The 19241-nt window shown below is 44.5% G+C and overlaps 2 protein-coding genes across 2 annotated transcripts in view; one reads left to right on the top strand and one right to left on the bottom strand.

Moving 5' to 3' along the window:
* SLC49A4 (solute carrier family 49 member 4) overlaps positions 1 to 4215 on the bottom strand; it is a 125135-nt gene extending 120920 nt beyond the window's left edge. The window contains exon 1 of the mRNA XM_045032271.1: positions 3654 to 4215. Within this exon, the coding sequence (XP_044888206.1) occupies positions 3654 to 4005 (352 nt within the window). The 5' untranslated portion in view covers positions 4006 to 4215. The remainder of the gene's footprint in view (positions 1 to 3653) is intronic.
* A 279-nt stretch (positions 4216 to 4494) lies between these two features.
* Positions 4495 to 19241, top strand: part of HSPBAP1 (HSPB1 associated protein 1) — a 58247-nt gene continuing 43500 nt past the window's right edge. The window contains exon 1 of the mRNA XM_045032270.1: positions 4495 to 4936. Coding sequence (XP_044888205.1) covers positions 4900 to 4936 — 37 coding nt within the window. The 5' untranslated portion in view covers positions 4495 to 4899. The remainder of the gene's footprint in view (positions 4937 to 19241) is intronic.

The raw sequence follows: 19241 nt of genomic DNA, 5'->3' as shown, positions 1-19241 counted from the left end.
GCTGGTCCTCCGGCGGGTCTAGAAGGGCTGAGACAAGATCACAGGGACAGGGTACAGTACCTCCAGAATGCTTACAGGGCATTTGTCACTGGTGTATTATTCATATATGTACCATACTGACATGTCTGGCTGTAAATACAAATCAGATTAAAGAAAAGAAGCAAACTCCTCAAGTTTCTGGCTAATGGACAACAATAAATCCTCTAATTCTTCCAAACAGACAAAACCTCTCAACAGTCTGGTTCAAGCAATGCACAAACTGGGGAACTGGGTGAACACAAACAGCAAGGTGAAGGTGATTTCAATATAGAGACCGTGGAAATTGATGAATGAAAACAGGCATATGAATTGTATGATTCCAATCTAATGACTTTCAAAGAGTCTATCACCACCAAGCTCAGTGGAAGATTTGCAAGTGCAGCACTAATCTCTCCTGCTTCTATTTACTGATTCACGCTTTTTTAACTGATTCACAATTGTGGCCTAAACACATTACAGATTCTGTTCATCAAAAAATTGTTCTATCTGGTGTACTGAATTTAAAAGAAATGCAGACACTGGTGAAGTCTGTGCCAAAAAGATGTTGCGGCCATAATTTTCCTGAATTTCTTCTCAAATGTACGACTTCCAAAAATAGAGAAGAGATTACAAGAGATACGCTTGTTTGAAGGGCTACCCACCTAGCACTGTACTGCTTCCCATGTTGACTATTTTCTGAGGGTGAGGACAAACAAACAATGCAGTACACTGGCAAAAAGTGAAGACTATTCTCCAGCTTTGAAAAAATGTCTCAACCTACATCACAAATTTCCTGAACATAAAAAGAGCATAGACCATAAAACCCACTACTGCCAGTGGAAGGAATCAGAGTAGGTGTTGTGATGTGGATGGAGAACACACAGTAAGATCCAAAAACGAATATTAACAAAAGCTGCAAGATGGACAGCAATACTGGGATATCTTACATCTTGGGATATCTTACATCTTGCTTCAGAAGGCATAGCATTTCAAGGAGATAGTCTGATTGATGAACCATACAATGGCAACTTGGAACTCTTGAGTTACTAGATCATTATGACAACATAACTCAGGGCCATTTGGCTAGAGTAAACAGAAGCAGGTAGAGGATAGAACAACGCAAGGACAGGTACATTACCTCTCATGAGAGAGTCAGAATGAGTTTACTGAATTATGTGGTAAAAGCGGGCAAAAGGCCATTCTTGCAGCAAAAGAAAAAGCCATCTATTATCCTATCATATGTGATGCTACTCCTGATGCCTCTCACCATGAACAAAATGTGTTGATATTCAGGTTCATACGTCAGGACCACAACAGTAGTGCATTTAACATTCAAGAAAGAGTCTTCAGTTCATCAACTTTAATAAAAAAAAGATATAGATGAAATGCTAATTGTCAGGTGAAACACCATAACATTCCACTTGATGAGGTCCAGGATTTGATTTCAATATGTCAGGAAAATTAAAAGGCATAGGCCTGCATTATGTTCAAAAATAGACTTGCTGTGTCTTCTCCTTGCACTTCTGATTCACATAATCTAGTAGATGTTTTTCAGAACATGCAGCTGCAGCAGAAAGTAACATTTTAATTGTGCCTGTGAGGTGGAAGACTATAACAAATAAGATGCACTGTTCACTCTATTCTCAGTTAGACACATTCTGGATTGCACGTGCTGATGCTGTCCAAGTCCAAACTCTTTGCACACAAGTTCAATGGGAATTTATTGCATTTGGAAACACAATTCAGATGCTTCCTGACTTATGCAAGTTGAATTTTGCATAAGTCGGGAACATATACCCAACAATTATGCAAAAAGAAAAAGAAAAAAAGCTTACGGAACTTTTTGCATAAATGCAGATTTCCGTAAGGCGGGTTTGCATAACCCGGAGAGCGTCTGTAGTGTTCTTTGCTTGTAGAAGGGAAAACAGCCAACAGGATTCCAACAACTTTTAATTACAGAACAATTAACATTATTATACCAACAATGGCACAATAGGCTAGAGCAGGGGTTCTCAAACTGGGGGTCAGGACCTCTCAGGGGGTCACAAGGTTATTACATGAGGGGGGTCACAAACTGTCAGCCTCCACCCCAACCCCGCTTTACATCCAACATTTATAATGGTGTTAAATATATTAAAAAGTGTTTTTAATTTATATGGGGGGATCGCACTCAGAGGCTTGCTATGTGAAAGCGGTCTCCAAAGTACAGAAGTTTGAGAACCACTGGTCTAGAGAAACTATTTTTAATTTAAGACTGTAAACTGTTTGGGAGTGGGCCTATGACAGTATAGGACTTCTTGCTACTAGCATAGTTTTTGTCCCCCAAAGACATCTTGAGATTTAATGAAAACAATTATAGTGCTTTACAATGTGTACATATTTTCAAATTACTTAGTTATTGTTTTCCCTTTCCTTCAGATAAGCAAACAGTTAAACCCTAGAATAAATGAAATAACTAGAGACAAAACCCCCAGTCCTGCAAACGTACATATGCTCAACTTTATCCATGAGTAACCTCAATTCACTTCAGTGGGAGTGCTCATGTGCTTAACAGGCCTTGCACAAACTCACTGTAGATATTAGACTTTTTGCACACAAAGTGTACTATTTTAAATATAGGTAAGAAAACAATCCTCAAAAAGTTTATAATCTAAATTCACAACTTCAGGGATTATTTTAAAATTTCCTCAAAGATACCACGAACTTGATAGCTAGTCCATTTTAAAAAATGAATTTAAAATTTTTCAAGGCACTGAAACTACCACAAATGCTCCAATTTGTAATAACATTTTCCTATTTTCAGGAACTTTTATTATGCAAGCCTCACATTGATACTAGAATGGTCTCAAAGATTAACCCAATATTTCAAATGGACATGTTAGAAACACTAAACCTTCTCTACATCCTTACCTACAGGTCTCGAGATTTGGGGTGGGAAATTCCGTAAATCCCCTTAATTGTAAAGGTATTGTTAAGACAGTTTTTAAACATCCTTTGTTGTGAATGACTTCTGCTGTGCATTTGCTTTAATTATATATTTAAAATATCATTCATTTCATCTTTAAGATATTTCCTCATTCAACCAATCTTGAAAGACAACTCAGCATAAATGGAAATGGGTTAGTTATAATGAGATCTAAGGATGAAAAGCACTACATAATAGTAGGTAGTAGTAGTATTATATATTTATAGGAACAAAGAAATCTTAATATATGGTTTAGCGCCAAACCACAGTCATCCAAAAATGAAATCCAACTAAAGGAAAAACAACAAACACAGAGAAGTACGTCAGAGTCCTCATGTGACCCCTAGAGAGAAAAGGGAATGGCGAGGGAGAGAAAGAAGAGATGGGAAGAGGTGCTAATGGGGTGAGCAGGCAAAGTGACAAATATGAATGGGGAGAGCGGGATAAGGAGAACAGAGATGTTATGAAAACTCCTTGCAGCCCCAGCCCCCACTGCCTTATACAGTGTGTCCCACAGGACGCCAGGCGAGTCCGCTCGACCCGCCAGTGCCCCAGGGTTCAACCGCAGCCCGTGCCTGCCAGAAAGCCTCTCCTAGGGCCGGTCATTTGCCCTGGGACCCCTTTGCCACCCACCCCACGACAGCTCCAGACCCCCCGATCCCCCACTTACCCCTCTTATCCATGAGCCACATGAAGGCGAAGCAGGGCAGGAAGCCGATGGGGCCCCACAAGACGAGCAAGGCGATGTCCCAGCTGGAGAAGCCGAAGGCCAGGCGGGCCGAGTTCTGGATGGGGCCCCAGCTGTTCCACACCAGGCCCTGCGCGAAGCCCAGCAGCGAGAAGACCAGCAGCACGAGCCAGCGCCGCCCGTAAACCCGGCCCAGTACCGGCACCAGCCGGGGCGCCGCCGCCGGGGTAAGGCCCCGCCGAAGCTGGGGCACAACGGGACCCCCCGCCGCCCCCCGTGGCGGCGGTGGTAGCAGGGACTCCCGCTCCTCCGCGCTGCTCCAGCCTAGACCCATCTGCGGGGGGCGGCGAGGGACCTGCCTCCGGGCGGCCAGGACGGGCTCGGGGACAGCAGCGCTCGGGGCGGTTGAGGGGCCCGTGCCCTGTTAGGGCATTGGGGAGGGGGCCGGGGAAACGACGCCAAACTCACAATCACACCGCCTCTGCCGGGCCTGCCCAGCCGCATGCGCGAGCCGGCCGGCCCTGCCCACCGGCCGGCACCTTCCCTCCCTGCCTCCCAGCCACCCAGCTACTTCCAGTCAGAGCCGCCCCCCAACGGTCATTCCCTGGGGGCGAGGGGGGGGGTCTCCCTCACTCAGAGCCCCCCCCACAACGGTCACTCCCTGGGGGTACGGGGGTCTCCCTCACTCAGAGCCGCCCCCCAAGGGTCACTCCCTGGGGGTGGGGGGGTCTCCCTCACTCAGAGCCCCTCCCCAACGGTTACCCCTGGGGATGGCGGGGGTCTCCCTCACTCAGAGCCCCTCCCCAACGGTCACCCCCTGGGGGGTGGGTCTCCCTCACTCAGAGCCGCCCCCCAAGGGTCACCCCCTAGGGGTGGGGGGGTCTCCCTCACTCAGAGCCCCTCCCCAACGGTCACCCCCTAGGGGTGGGGGGGTCTCCCTCACTCAGAGCCCCTCCCCACGGTCACTCCCTGGGCTCCCTACTGGGGGCAAGCGGGGTTCTCCACTGTGTACGGAGCTATGCTGGAGCTGCCCCACCCCGACCAACCCCCCGCTGCTGGCCGGAGCCCGAGAACCGCTCGGCGAGCGCGTGACCACAGCGCCCGGCTCCTCCGCACACAAACAAACCCACGTGAGGGTGCCGCTGCTCTCACGTGACCGGAGGGGCGGGGCTGCTGGTGACGGACAAAGCCTGAGCCGGGCGGGTTTGTCCCCCCAGCCGGCGGGAGCATGGCAGAGGCCGCAGCCCTGGATCCCCCGCTGCCCGGTAGGTGGCCCTGGCCGGCTGACGTGTGTGCTGCGGCGGGTGTTCAGCCGGGCTGGCTGCCGCGTTCGGTCACGGCCTGAGAGCGCAGCCCGTTGTCCGGGCCCCGACCTGGCCCCCAGAGCCTGGGCAAGTGGGGAGCGCCTGGCTGGGTCTGCAACACCCTCTTTGCAGCCCGGGCGCTGGCCGCTTAGCGGCTCCCTCCCCCGCTGCCGGAACACGTGTGCGCACACCTGCACCGTTTGCTCCCAGCACCTCACAGTCTGGCCTCTGTTAACCTCAAGGTCTGGGCTCAGTTCCGGTAAGTACCTCCGTGCTAGCAGGTCTCCGAGACGTGCATTCCTCTGCGCTAGCAACCCCAGCCCCGCTTCAGCTCCACTGGGGGTAGCCAACAGTGGAAGCTGCGGTGTAGACAGGTTTTACCTGTGGGGACTCTTGTCTGCTGTACCGCATCCAGTGTTCCTAACCCTGCTGGAGCTGCACCCCTGAGGAATTACATCTACAAAGGTTACTGGTGCAAAGACTGTTAATGTGTCATGTGCATGGTCCTTAACACTCGCCTCTGGTGAGTCATTACTACTTTGGGCTTGGCTACACTTGCGAGTTACAGCACAATAAAGGAGCCCCGGGCACACTAGCCACTACCCATCCACACTGGCAAGGCACATAGAGCGCTCTGATTCTGCAACTACAGCACTGCTGGTACTCCACCTGGGTGAGTGGAATAACGTTTGCTGCGCCCCCACTGGAGTGCCACGGCACCAGTGGGGACAAGGTGTTCCATTACTGCACTCTGGAAACGTCCCATAATCCCCTTAAGTCAAGTGGCCACTCTTATGAGTCACTGTAGGAATTTGGATATGCCATTTGAAAGCTCTGTTTCTGACAGCCCGCTGCTTATCTGCTCCAAGACAGATAAGTGTGCTCCGAGACAGATTAGTGTGGAATGCTGTGTGTGTGAGAGAGGTGGGGGGGAGAGGGAGGGTCTGCTGCTGTCTGAACTTACAAGACAGCATGCTGACATGCTCTCAGCCCCCCAAAAACCCCCTCTCTCTCCCCCGAAATACACACAACACACTCCCTGTCACACTCCACCCTCCCATTTGAAAAACACATTGCAGTCACTTGCATGCTGAGATAGCTGCCCATAATGCACCGCTCCCAATGCTGCTGCAAATGTGGCCATGCCAGTGCGCAAACAGCTGTCAGTGTGAACTGACAGTGTGAACTGTCCCTGCTGTGCTCTACGAAGGTGGGTTTAACTCACAGCGCTCTACATCTGCAAGTGTAGCCACGCCCTTAGTTTTTCTTCCCCTTTTTTAAATCAAACAACAAAAGTAGGACATTAACAGCCCAATGACATTAAACGCATTAAGGCTGTAAAATGTCAGGAAACACAGAAGTTAAAGTTCTCATAGTAACATTAACTTGCCCACACGAGTATCCACTTCATATTTCCAAGTTAAGATTTAAATTCATTGGTTTTTTTTAAATAAATCTTCTTTTTCTATTTGCTGTTTTCCAGCATTACAAATTATAGATTCAATCTTATTCTCTCTCTCCACTCACCCCTTGTATCCTTCTGTAAATTCCTCTGACTAATCTGCTGCTGCCCCTTGGGATGTTGTGCATCATGCATCTTCCTTCTGCTCCTTCAGATCCCCACTCAAAGTCCACATTTCCCTCAACAATGACCCACACTCCCATGCCTAAAACACATATAATCTTTAAATGAACCTCCTCAGTGGGTATGGGTATTTTACTAGTACAAGCAACCTCATTATATGTACTTTGCATAAATCTCCCTGATCTGCTATCACCTCTCCCTGACTCAAATGAGACTCCTTGTAATTCTCCTATACAGATCCAATTGCAGGATCCAGGTTTAAATTTGCTTTTGAGATGCTATAAAAGATGGTGAGGTATTGTGACAGGTCAGCCACTTGTTCCTTTTTTGTCTTTAAGGCAAAAGGAAACAAAGAGGCGGGAAAGAGATCTGGTTTCTGCTGGTGACTGCTAGATATGACTTGGATAGGCACAGTTCCACCAAATGTAAACTACTCTTATAAGCTGCTAGTATTGTTTTATAACAATGGTGATCTAAATAAAAAAATAATCCCCATTGAATGTTATGATTTGGATTTACTTTTTTTTTTAAATCTCAGATGAATTTACAGTCATCTGTCACATGAGCTAAGCTCATTATAAACTACATCTCTACCCTGATATAACGGGACCCGATACAACACAAATTCAGATATAACGTGGTAAAGCAGTGCTCCGGGAGGGTGGGGCTGCGCATTCCAGCAGATCAAAGCAAGTTTGTTGTAACGCGGTTTCACCTATAACACGGTAAAAAAATTTGGCTCCCGAGGACAGCGTCATATTGGGGTAGAGGTGTATTATCATTTGAACAAATTGAAGAATATATTCAGTTCATTATGCCATAGATATCAATAGGTAATAGACTCTGTTTTACCACATGCAGTTATCATAAAATTAATTGCTTGTGCTGCACAGTATTCCAGTTTCTCTGAAAATGTATTTATTTCAGACTGGCTTCAGTTCTGTCACAATGATTGGAAATTTAATTGATAAATGGCAGTATGTTAAATTGGGGTAAGCTGTGTATTAGGGTGCACCAAAATGACTGTTGGATTCAGTGTTATTTATCTCACTAACACATCTAAACAGCACATCAATGAAATTCAAACTTAACCCCTAATTCTACAATCGGATCTGTGCAGGTGGATCCTTATGCCCTAATGGAGTCTCATGAAAGACTATGGGCACTGGCATAACGGTATGCCCTTGCAGATCTGATTTCAGGATTGGGGCCTAAACTAGGAATTGCAAGCACCAGGGTGGATTGAAGAAAATTTATACCAACCTAAATAATTAGAAATATGGGGAAAAAGTAAGAAAATGAGATTCTGTCTAGACAAATTCAGGCTAGTCCACCTGGGGAAAAATATAATTCACACACAATTATTTAATAGGAGACATATGGATAATAGCAGAGAGTAAATAGATATGAACCTTAATGTGAAATGGCAGCAAAACTAGATCATAGTCCAAATTCAGGCCTGGCTCAATTAAGTAGTGCCTAGAGGTATCTACCAAGATCAGTGCCTCATAGTGCGAGGTGCTTTACTAACACTAACACTATTACAGCCCTGCCCCAGAGATCTTGCAATCTAGTATAACTACACTGCTACTGTATCAGAGGGGTAGCCGTGTTAGTCTGGTTCTGTAAAAGCAGCAAAGAATCCTGTGGCACCTTATAGACTATCAGACGTTTTGCAGCATGAGCTTTCGTGGGTGAATACCCACTTCTTCGGATGCAAGTAGTGGAAATTTCCAGGGGCAGGTATATATAAGCAAGCAAGAAGCAAGCTAGAGATAACGAGGTTAGATAAATCAGGGAGGATGAGGCCCTGTTCTAGCAGTTGAGGTGTGAAATCCTGAGTTTGCAGGATTTTATACCCTTTAAATTTGTTAATGTAAAGGAGCATTGCATTGTTGATAAACTGTTAGAAATCAAATTATCTGGCAGCTAACTGATTGCATTATTTCACTCATGGATATAACACTTCTCTAAATATGCCAATATCACTCTTTTCTCCATATGATGGCATTTTTCCCATTCTCCTAACTGACATTTGTATATTTGGGTTTGGAAATCTCTGCATGCTTTAAGCTCATTATAATGTAACCTAGAAACTTGAATACCGTCAGATCAGCTAAATGTGTATTCAGACAAATATGAAGATTTTTTGACTCCTAAGACTTACACAAGTAGAGTTTTATGAGGTTTTTTGTTTGTTTTTTGTTTTTTTAATGTAGTAGCAAAGAATTTGGTCAACTTCTGTTATGAAGTTGAGAGAGACAAGGTAGGTGAGGCAATATCTTTTATTGGACCAACTTCTGTTAGTGAAAGAGACAAGCTTTTGAGCTATTTGGAGCTCTTCTTCAGGCATAGGAAAGTTACTCAAGCCAGGTCTACACTACCACTTACTTCAGTATAATTTATATTATTCAGGGGTGTGAGAATATGACACCCCCAGATGACGTAAGTTACACCGACCTAAGTGCTGGAGTGGACAGCGCTATGTCAGTGGGAGAGTCTCTCTTGGAAATGGATTTATTATGCCAATGGGAGAGCTCTCTCTCATCAGCATAGTGTCTTCACCAGACCTGCTACAGTGGCACAGCTGCACCGATATAGCACTTCAAGTGTAGACTAGCCCTCAGACTGTCACAGCTAAATACAAGGTGGAACATTTTGTTTAGCGTAAGTAGTTCACGCACATTTTAAGGGACCATTCAAGATGAAATGGCCTGTTAATACCCCTGCAGTCATAGGACAAAAAGGGGAGTTAGTGGCTTACAGATTGTTCTAATAGCCATAAATCCAGTGTCTTTATTAAGACCATGATTTTTCGTGTCTAGCACAGTTATGAATTTGAGCTCCCAGGCTTGTCTTTTGAAGGTATAAAAGAATATGCTATAGTATACTAAACAATCTGTTCAACCTAATATTTAGTTGTGACACTCTGAGTACCTTTTCCTGACCTGAAGAAGAGCTCCGTGTAGCTTGAAAGCTTGTCTCTTTCATCAACAGAAGTTGGTCCAATAAAATATATTACCTCACCCACCTTGTCTCTCTATTATCCTGGGTCTGACACAGCTACAACAACACTGCAAACATGAAATACGGAGATGTTCTTTTGAAACTGCTCCAGTCCTTCATGTAAAGGCAATTCACAATGCCTAATATATATGTCTTAAAATTCACTGTACAAAAATCTGAAAATGTGCATTGCTGTGCATATAATCCTGTTTATATCATAATATCTTTGATTGGTTTTGTTTGTGGTTTTTATGGGAGTCTTGTTTGTTTTGGAGAGGGTACTAGGAATTTTCTAAAATATTCAAGATTTCTGTACATTTGCAGGTTTCTGATAGTCAGTGTAAAGTTCATTATAAATAAAAATAATTTACATTGATATTTTTGATTGAAGCCAGCATTAGTTAGACAAGAACTAACAAGCACCTGAGACCAATTTGCTATTCCCACACACCCAAAATTGGTTACGGTGCAGTTAAGCTTGAAGGCACAGATCACTGATCTGAATGCATATTATTTTTCAAGAATGTTATTTAACAACCAACCCCCAAACATTCAGACCCCAGAAAATGCACAGTTAGGGTTTGTCTACTCAGTGAAGTTAGTGCACAGTAAGCTAGAGTGAGAATTTAAAGCATGCTAGAGGCTCTGCACTAACTCCCCATATGGACACCCTTACTCAGCACTGAGATTGCCCTGAGGTGTTTTGCTTAATGTGTTTCTGAAGTGCATTAAGCTGCAACGCACAAAGGCACTCTTACTGTGCAGTAGACGTGTCCACACAGGGTAGTGCACACTAGCTGCTGCAAGCATTTCCACTGTGTAGACAAGTCCATAAGGTTGCGCTTCTCAAAAAAGGCATCCAGACCACTTAAGATTTTCCTTGCCCCCTAGAGATGATAGCTACCATCCTCGTTCTTTCAATAGAACATCAAAAATATGCACCAGAGAACATCGGTTCTGTAACTTGTTTCATATGTTCATGTCTCTCCATACTAAGGGTATGTCTACACTACGAAATTAGGTCGATTGTATAGAAGTCAATTTTTTAGAAATCGATTTTTATACAGTCAATTGTGTGTGTCCCCACTAAGTGCATTAAGTTGGCGGAGTGCATCCAAAGTACCGAGGCTAGCATTGACTTTTGGAGTGTTGCACTGTGGGTGGCTATCCCACAGTTCCCGCAATCTCTGCCGCCTATTGGAATTCTGGGTTGAGCTCCCAGTGCCTGATGGGGCAAAAACATTGTCACGCGTGGTTTTGAGTACATATCATCAGGCCTCCCTCCCTCTCTCCGTGAAAGCAATGGCAAACAATCGTTTCTCACCTTTTTTCCTGGGTTACCTGTGCAGATGACATAGCACGGCAAGCATGGAGCCCGCTCAGCTCACCATCACCATACATCTCTGCTGCTGGCAGACATGGTACTGCATTGCTACACAGCAGCAGCTCCTTGCCTTCGTGGCAGCAGACAGTGCAATATGACTGCTAGCCGTCGTCGTCGTCTCCTGGATGCTCCTGGCCAACCTCGGTGAGGTCGGTCAGAGGCGCCTGGACATAAATGGGAGTGACTCCAGGTCATTCTCTTCTTTAAGTTTCATCTCATGGAGATTCAATCCTGCCTGGAATATCATGCGAGCTGGAGGCTTCTGCCTCAGGCTGCTCTCCCAGCTGGCAGCACCGTGCGGTCGCAGCTACCCCAGCCTACCCCTTGCTCCCATGGCTCATGAAGCCTGGACAGTAGTAAGGAGCAGTTCAACTATAGGCTGAGCAAGTGCAGAATGTTGGTAGAATGTGCATTTGGTCGTTTAAAAGTGTGCTGGCGCAGTTTACTGACTCGGTAAGACCTCAGCAAAACCAATATTCCCATTGGTATTACTGCTTGCTGTGTGCTCCACAGTATCTGTGAGAATAATGGGGAGACGTTTATGGTGGGGTGGGAGGTTGAGGCAAATTGCCTGGCCACTGATTACACACAGCCAGACAACAGGGCGGTTAGAAGAGCACAGCAGGGCACGCTGCGCATCAGAGAAGCTTTGAAAACCAGTTTCATGACTGGCCAGGCTACGGTGTGAAAGTTGTTTCTCCTTGATGAAAACCTGCCCTCTTGGTTCACTCTATTTCCCTGTAAGCCAACCACCCTCCCTTCCCCCCTTTGATCACCGCTTGCAGAGGCAATAAAGTCATTGTTGTTTCAAATTCATGCATTCTTTATTAATTCATCACACAAATGGGGGGATAACTGCCAAGGTAGCCCGGGAGGGGTGGGGGAGGAAGGAAGCACCGGGTGGAGTGGTGGAGGAGGGAAGGACAAGGCCACACTGCACTTCAAAACTTATTGAATGCCAGCTTTCTGTTGCTTGGGCAGTCCTCTGGGGTGGAGTGGAGTTCTGATAGCAAGGATTCCTCTCCCCATACAGTGGTCAGATCCAGTACCTCCTGTTCGGTCCATGCTAGAGCTCTTTTGCGATTCTGGGACTCCATGGTCACCTCTGCTGCTGAGATCTGCACAGTCACCTCTGAGCTCGTCACTCTGGCCAAACAGGAAATGAAATTCAAAAGTTTGCAGGGCTTTTCCTGTCTACCTGGCCCAGTGCATCTGAGTTGAGAGCGCTGTCCAGAGCGGTCACAATGGAGCACTCTGGGATAGCTCCCGGAGGCCAATACCTTCAAACTGTGTCCACACTACCCCAAATTCGACCCAGCAAGGTCAATTTCAGCACTAATCCTCTCGTCGGGGAAGAGTACAGAAATCGATTTTAAGAGCCCTTTAAGTTGACAAAATGGCTTCGTCATGTGGACGGGTGCAGGGTTAAATCGATCTAATGCTGCTAAATTCGACCTAAACTTGTAGTGTAGATCAGGGCTTATTGAACATCTTCTGTCACCACACTAATCATTGCTGTTTCAGTGTAATTGCTCTAATGTAACGATCTAAGCATTTGTGATTTATATATGAAGATATTCCATCTTGAACAATTGGCTGCCATATGGAATCAAAGGAGGCATGGTGCTCCTTACAAAATCAAATAATTTGAGGAGCTGAGTGCCTTCAGGGTGATCAGGCCCTTCATGAAAAATGGGGAATGACTGACTTCAATAAGCTGGTCTTTTTATTGAAGATGGTGCACGACCAAGAAGATAGATAGAGACACTTTGGAGTGGGACATTATGTATAAACATGAAGAAAATCTCTGGGTTGAAGAGAGAGATTTTGATACCATTAGTAGTAGTTTGTCTGCTATAAAGCTGTGAAATTTAATATATTTCTACATTCTAAAGCTGTACTTTCCAGTAAAATTCTGTATATTCTATCTCTCTGGACAGACAGTAACTTTTATATTGAGTGTATATGTATTATGTAAAAAAAAAATTAACATTAATACAACTTTAAGATTGAGAATTCATTCAGAAAGGTCAGTAATGGACAACATTAGGTCAAATTTAGTCCTAAACCAAGGTTTTGTAACAGCAGGTTTTTGCTAAACCCAAACTATGAAATTCAAAACAAAATGCTGGAAACAATATTTAATAAACAATCAGCATTATGCTAGTGCAGGGGTGGGCAAACTTTTTGGCCCGAGGGCCACATTGGAGGGCTGGGTAGAGAAGGCTGTGTCTTCCCAAACAGCCTGGCCCTTACCCCCTATCCATCCCCTCCTACTTCCTGCCCCCCTCAGAATCCCGACCCATCCAACCCCCCTGCGCTTTGTCCCCTAACTGCCCCCTCCCAGGACCCCCCGCCCCAACCACCTCCCAGGACCTCACCCCCTATCCGACCCCCTTGCTCCCAGACCCCTGACTGCCCCCCTGACTCCTATCCACACCCCCGCCCCCGACAGGCCCCCCGGAACCCCATACCTACCCCAACCCATCAGTTCCCCATCCACAGCCCTACCCATTACCGTGCCGCTCAGAGCAGCATGTCTGGCAACTGTGCCGCCCGGCTGGAGACAGACATGCTGCTCTGCAGGAGCACGCAACCCTGCCGCCCAGAGCGCTGTCCGCGTGGTGGTGTGGCTGTGGAGGAGGGGGGACAGGCGGGGCTGGGGGGAGCTTACTTGGCTGGTAGCTCAGGGGCCAGGCAGGACGGGCCCACGGGCTGGATGTGGCCTGCGGGCTATAGTTTGCCCACCTCTGTATGAATATATGCATGAAAGTGAAATTGATTAGGAACTGACTCAAAAGTTAAACTCACCAGACTATTTTCATCAAAGGAAAATGGAAACAAACATAATAAATAATGAAAAGTGCTGTTATTAAATATTTACATTACAGTAATGCTCAAGGCCCCAATCAGGATGGGAGACCCTCTTGTGCTGCATGCTGTATAAACCTCTCTGGACATGTACACAATGGATTCTTCAAATTTCTTTCAGTTTAATAATCTAAGATGTTATTAGCACAAATATTTGTTTTGTTGTAAAGGATATATTTTAACCTGACAGCCCTTTAAGAAACTATACTGCATCAATAACTAACCATGATTACGGTTAAGATTTGGTAATGGTTCTTTTTAGTAAAAGTCAGACAGGTCATGGTCAATAAACAGAGATTCACAGAAGTCCGTGACCTCTCCAGGGCGGGTAGGGGTATCACTGACAGTCCAAGCCCTGCTGCACGCGCGAGGGAGCAGCTGACAGCTCGAGTCCTGCCACTACTGAGAGCTGACAGCTCCTCCAGCCCCGCTGCTGCAGGTGGGGGCTGAAGCCAAAGAAGTCACAGAGGCCCGTTAAAGTCCCAGAATCCATGATCTGTGACAAAACTATATTCTTAACCATGGTGCACATCATACGTTTTATATACACACACACGTTTATACTAGGTAGTGCGTATGTGAACCACTGCCCCCTACTGCATAGAATAAGAACTGCTCAATTGTATTATAGGCCTATGGTTCTCACCCTTTTGGGGCTTAGGACCCATTTGTAAACCTTGATGGCCTGTTGTGACCCAGTAAATAGCTTTAATGCAAAAAATACCTAGATTGCTAAATATTTCTTACCCACAGTATATACATATTTCATTGTTATTCAGTACTTATTACTTTAACAAGTACACAATTGTGATGAAATACACGCCTGTATTCACACTCTACACACTATTGTAATAATCTTTGTACAAAGTATGCCTTGTAAGGTATCCTTTGAAAATTAATAATTTGCTGGTCAGTATTGTCCTGGTAAAATATGCATAGCAACATTGTATGCAAAATTATAAGATTTCCCTGTATGGTGTTGTTAACACATTTTCCAAACCCCACAACCCTGCCCAAACAAAAGTTGGCAAACAGGTTTGTCCTAAACAAAAAGTTAAGCAGAGCACACATTCCTAATTTAAGCAGTAAACACAGTCATCAAGCAGGCAGGGAAGATTAAGGAAGTTCAAACAGGTGGAAAAAAACCAGCAGGGAATATCCATCCACATAGACTCTCTGACTCCTGGTTCTCAGCTGGAAATGTTTTTCAAGGGGGGGACTGAAATTCTTAAAAGGAGGGACAGACACCCCAAGGCGCACCCCTCTCTCTCTCCCCCTGCCCATCACATTCACTAGACCCAAAGAGAGAAAGGAAGCAGACATTGAACTCTAGGAGGGGTGGTAGGGAGAGGTCCTGACCAACGGAGTTCGGTCAGTAAGCATATGATGAGAAAACTTTGCTTTGAATTGAATATAGTTTGTTAGGCACCAGTAAGCATTTCATCTTTATTTTTCTTCTAACCATTTCTGACTTTTATGCCTCATTACTTGTACTCACTTAAAATCTCTCTCTGTAGTTAATAAACTAGTTTGATTGTTTTATCTAATCCTGTGTGTTCAAGTTGAAGTATCTGGGTAACAAATTGTATTATTCCCTTAAAGGAATAACAGACTCATTATATTGGTACTGTCCAGGAGAGGGCTGGGCAGTACAGGACATACATTTCTGGGGGGAAATCTGAGAGTACATGTTTGTTGGGATCACCCTGTGGCAGTCTTTAAGTCTGATAAGAGCCAAGGGGTGGCTGGCTGGCTGCAGCACGCACACAGGCAGAGCTGGGAGTGACTTACATGCTGGAGGCTGTTTGTGAGCAGCAAGGCATTGTAAAGGGTACCCCAGGTTACAGGGCAGGGTGACACAGCTACTTGTTAGTCTGGATTGTATCCTGGTATGTCACAACCATCCATACCATTGCAGCGGCTCCAATTCCCTGGGCTGGGGCTGGGCTCAGCTCCCTGCTCTGGCCATTGCGATCTCTGGGGTTGCAGCGTTGGTCAGGCTTGGGCTGACCTCCCTAATGAGGGTCTGGCCAGACCAAATTTGGAGTGTAAAGTTGTGACCTGGCACATGGGGTCACAAGACCACTCAAACTTGACCTGATTGGCCCTCCATCATCATGATGAAGGGGCGGCTAGGCCATACCTGAGTGGCGCTGCAACCTCACAGTGCCTGGAAAGGGGAGACAAGCCCAGCCAGCACTGTGGGACCAGAGCTGCAGGAGCCGGTGCTGCGGGGTGAGTTCTGCAACCCTTCCCCCCACCCCCTGTAGGCAGAACCTGACCTCTTCTCAGGGCCTCCCATCCCCTGGGTGAGGGACTTGATTCCCCCTCCCACACTGGGACATCCACACAACTCTTTGACACATTCTGGTGACGCAATTTTGGGTTGCAACCAATGGGTTGAGAAACCATGTTATAGGCTGTACACTGTTACAAGCTAAAGGAAGTAGTCCCTTTTGACCAGAAAGATCTACAGTCTCTCTCTCGCTCTGCTATTGCCCTGAAGTTCTGACTATGTTGTAAAATACAGACACATCTGTGAGGTCCTACATGACCACAAATGTCAGTGCATCTTATAGTATGCACTGAACAACTCTCAGTAATATTAAAATTGACCATGAACAAAGAAAGCAAAAAATAGAAAACATTTTGTATGTACAATGTGGCCACAACGTGTGGTGGGGTGGGATTTTGTAGGTGGTTGTTGATTGGTTTGAAAAGTGAATGTTTAAATATCCTGACATGTGAATTCTCAGTTTTTCTATTGTCATTGTAGCAACACTACTCTTTGCATTAAATACCCTGTACCTTTGAAGAAAGTAGATACAGGATTGTGATCGGGGTACACAAGCAGAAGCACTTGAAAGATACTTCTTTGCTGCTAAATCACTCTCGCAGCAGTGTAAGTGGGTGTAATTTATGTGCTAAAGGACAAAGGTGTGGATTTGTGGCAGGCAAAGAAAGAAAAAGCACAGCCTCCCCCTCACACCTTACATCATGTTGGAGATTTTTGATCAAAGACCATAATTTTTCCCCTCTAAAACTAAATAAATATTCATCTGTCCAGAGAGTTCTGCAGATCCTCTAAACGTTCTGTTTCCCATAACTCTGCTAAAGACAATAAACAGAAATATACAAAGGTTACCAAAAAAATCTGTTGAATGCTGTCCTTTAGACCAAATGAGTATGCCCCATATGAAGTCTGGAGCTGTATCCTCTCCTTGGCAACAATGAAAGTTCAGCTTGAGCACAAAGCTGGTTTCTCAGTTAATCACTTGAATCACTTTTCAAGGAAACGGGTTTCAGAGTGGTAGCCGTGTTAGTTTGTATCAGCAAAAAGAATGAGGAGTACTTGTGGCACCTTGAAGACTAACAAATTTATCTGAGTATAAGCTTTCGTGGGCTAAAACCCACTTCATCGGATGCATGCAGTGGAAAATACAGTAGGAAGATATATAAATACACAGAGAACATGGAAAAAATGGGTGTTGCCATACCAACTGCAACACCCATTTTTTCATGTTCTCTGTGTGTATATATATCTCTGTGTGTATATATTGTTAGTCTTTAAGGTGCCACAAGTACTCCTCGTTCTTTTTTTTTCTTTTCTTTTTTTCTTTCAAGGAAAGAAAAACAAACTGTAGGTCAGGTGATGAATGTCATCAGATTCTGCATCAGCGTAACTTGCAGACTGATCACTCCCTTTGCTATTAGCAGGATTCTTCAAGGATGCTGTTGGTAGTGAGTGGGGTCTATTTCTTCTCTCTTCTGCTACTCCTCCACTAATAGCAGAGATCAGTGGAAGTTTAAGCACGGAACTCTCATTGATGCTCAGAGAAGTCATATCTAAACACTCATGTATTGCCCTGAAATCTTATCAATATATATTTAAGTGCCTCCTATTGCCATAAAATAGTTTGTTGTTTTGCAGACCAGTGTAATCACATGCAGATTACTGTAACTATTTAAAAAAATAAAACTTACCTTGTGGGCATAATTGAGAAAAATTTTAAGTATAAGCTCCTCCCCAGATCATTACATTTACTTTTGGTTTTATGGGGTTTTGGATCCCCTCTTCTTAACCGCCCTCCCCTGATTGCCAGGCACTTAGGAAGATGGAGGTTAGTTGACTTGAGTGGCTTGGCACTTCCAGAGTACTGTATTCAAAATACCTGGGGTTGTCCTTTAACTCTTTATCATTTTTTTCCCCTCTTTATAAGCAGTTAGGATGATAAATTCTTACACATTTGCAAGCAACGCAGTGTAATGGGGGTTATTCTACAAATATTTTCAATAGAACTTGTTCTCCTTCCTTTGAAGATAATTCTAAACCCTCTCAATTAAACTCCATTATTTAAACAGCGGGGTACATTGGCAGGAGACAACTACTGTTCGCTAATGAATTCTTGTAATTTACATTATTCTACATTAATGACAGCACATTTAACTTCTTAATGACTGTACATTTAACTTCTGAACAACTTTAATCAAACCCACTTTTCTGCAGACTCCCTGCTGTGTTAAACTCTTTATTCCCAAATGCTGCACAGTATTCAGAATAAATTTTAAATCAGAAATTGAGAACTGATTTTTCTCTTGGCAGCACAGAGAGACTGGAAAGTGATTGTCAGAAACCATCACTACCCTTTCACCTCCTCCCCAGTATTAAAATCTGGATCCATTGTTGTATATTAAAACACCTCTTGTAAAGATGATTGGCTTTTCAGTTAGCAGATTGTTATTTTGGAATGTAACAGCATTGAAGTGCCATTCCAACCAATACAAAACATCTGTGCCAAATCATATAATTTCTTACAGTAATTGAATTTGAGTTGAAACTTGACAAAGTATGATTCTTGGTTGGCTTCTGAACATATCTTGTGTAAAGTCAAAAAGTGGGACAAATTATTCATTCGCCTTTTGTGCTGTGAAGATACATCACTTGTTGGGACCGATAGAAAAAATTAGTTTGCTAATACTCTTGTCTCTTTTTTAATCAGATTACAGTTGGGCAGCAGAAGACTCCATATCTCAGTGTTTCCTCTCTTGAAAGGGAACATGCATCTCCACTGCCTGCTTCCCCGTGGCTTGTGGCATACTATGTCCAAGATGTGTGTTTGGCATTTTGTTTCCTTTATATAAATTTTACTTTTACTTATCAAAGACCAAATTGTGTACTGATTTACACACGATGCAATGTGGGGAGTTTGCACAGGGTATAAATCAGTGTAGAATTTGGCAATTAGGAATGGGTTTAAGTAAAATTGAAGGTAAACCAGAGGTATTAGAGGAAAGGAACTTTTCTTTTTAAAAGCAGCAGGTGGCATATCTTGAATCATCTGACAGTTTTAATAAGTTATTCACAATTATTAAGGCCTTGCTCTTACAAGTATATGCTTAACTTTACTCACATGAGCACA

The sequence above is a fragment of the Mauremys mutica genome, chromosome 10 (genome assembly GCF_020497125.1).
Source record: "Mauremys mutica isolate MM-2020 ecotype Southern chromosome 10, ASM2049712v1, whole genome shotgun sequence".
NCBI classification, from domain to species: Eukaryota; Metazoa; Chordata; order Testudines; family Geoemydidae; genus Mauremys; species Mauremys mutica.
This window is presented reverse-complemented; position numbering and strand designations above follow the sequence as displayed.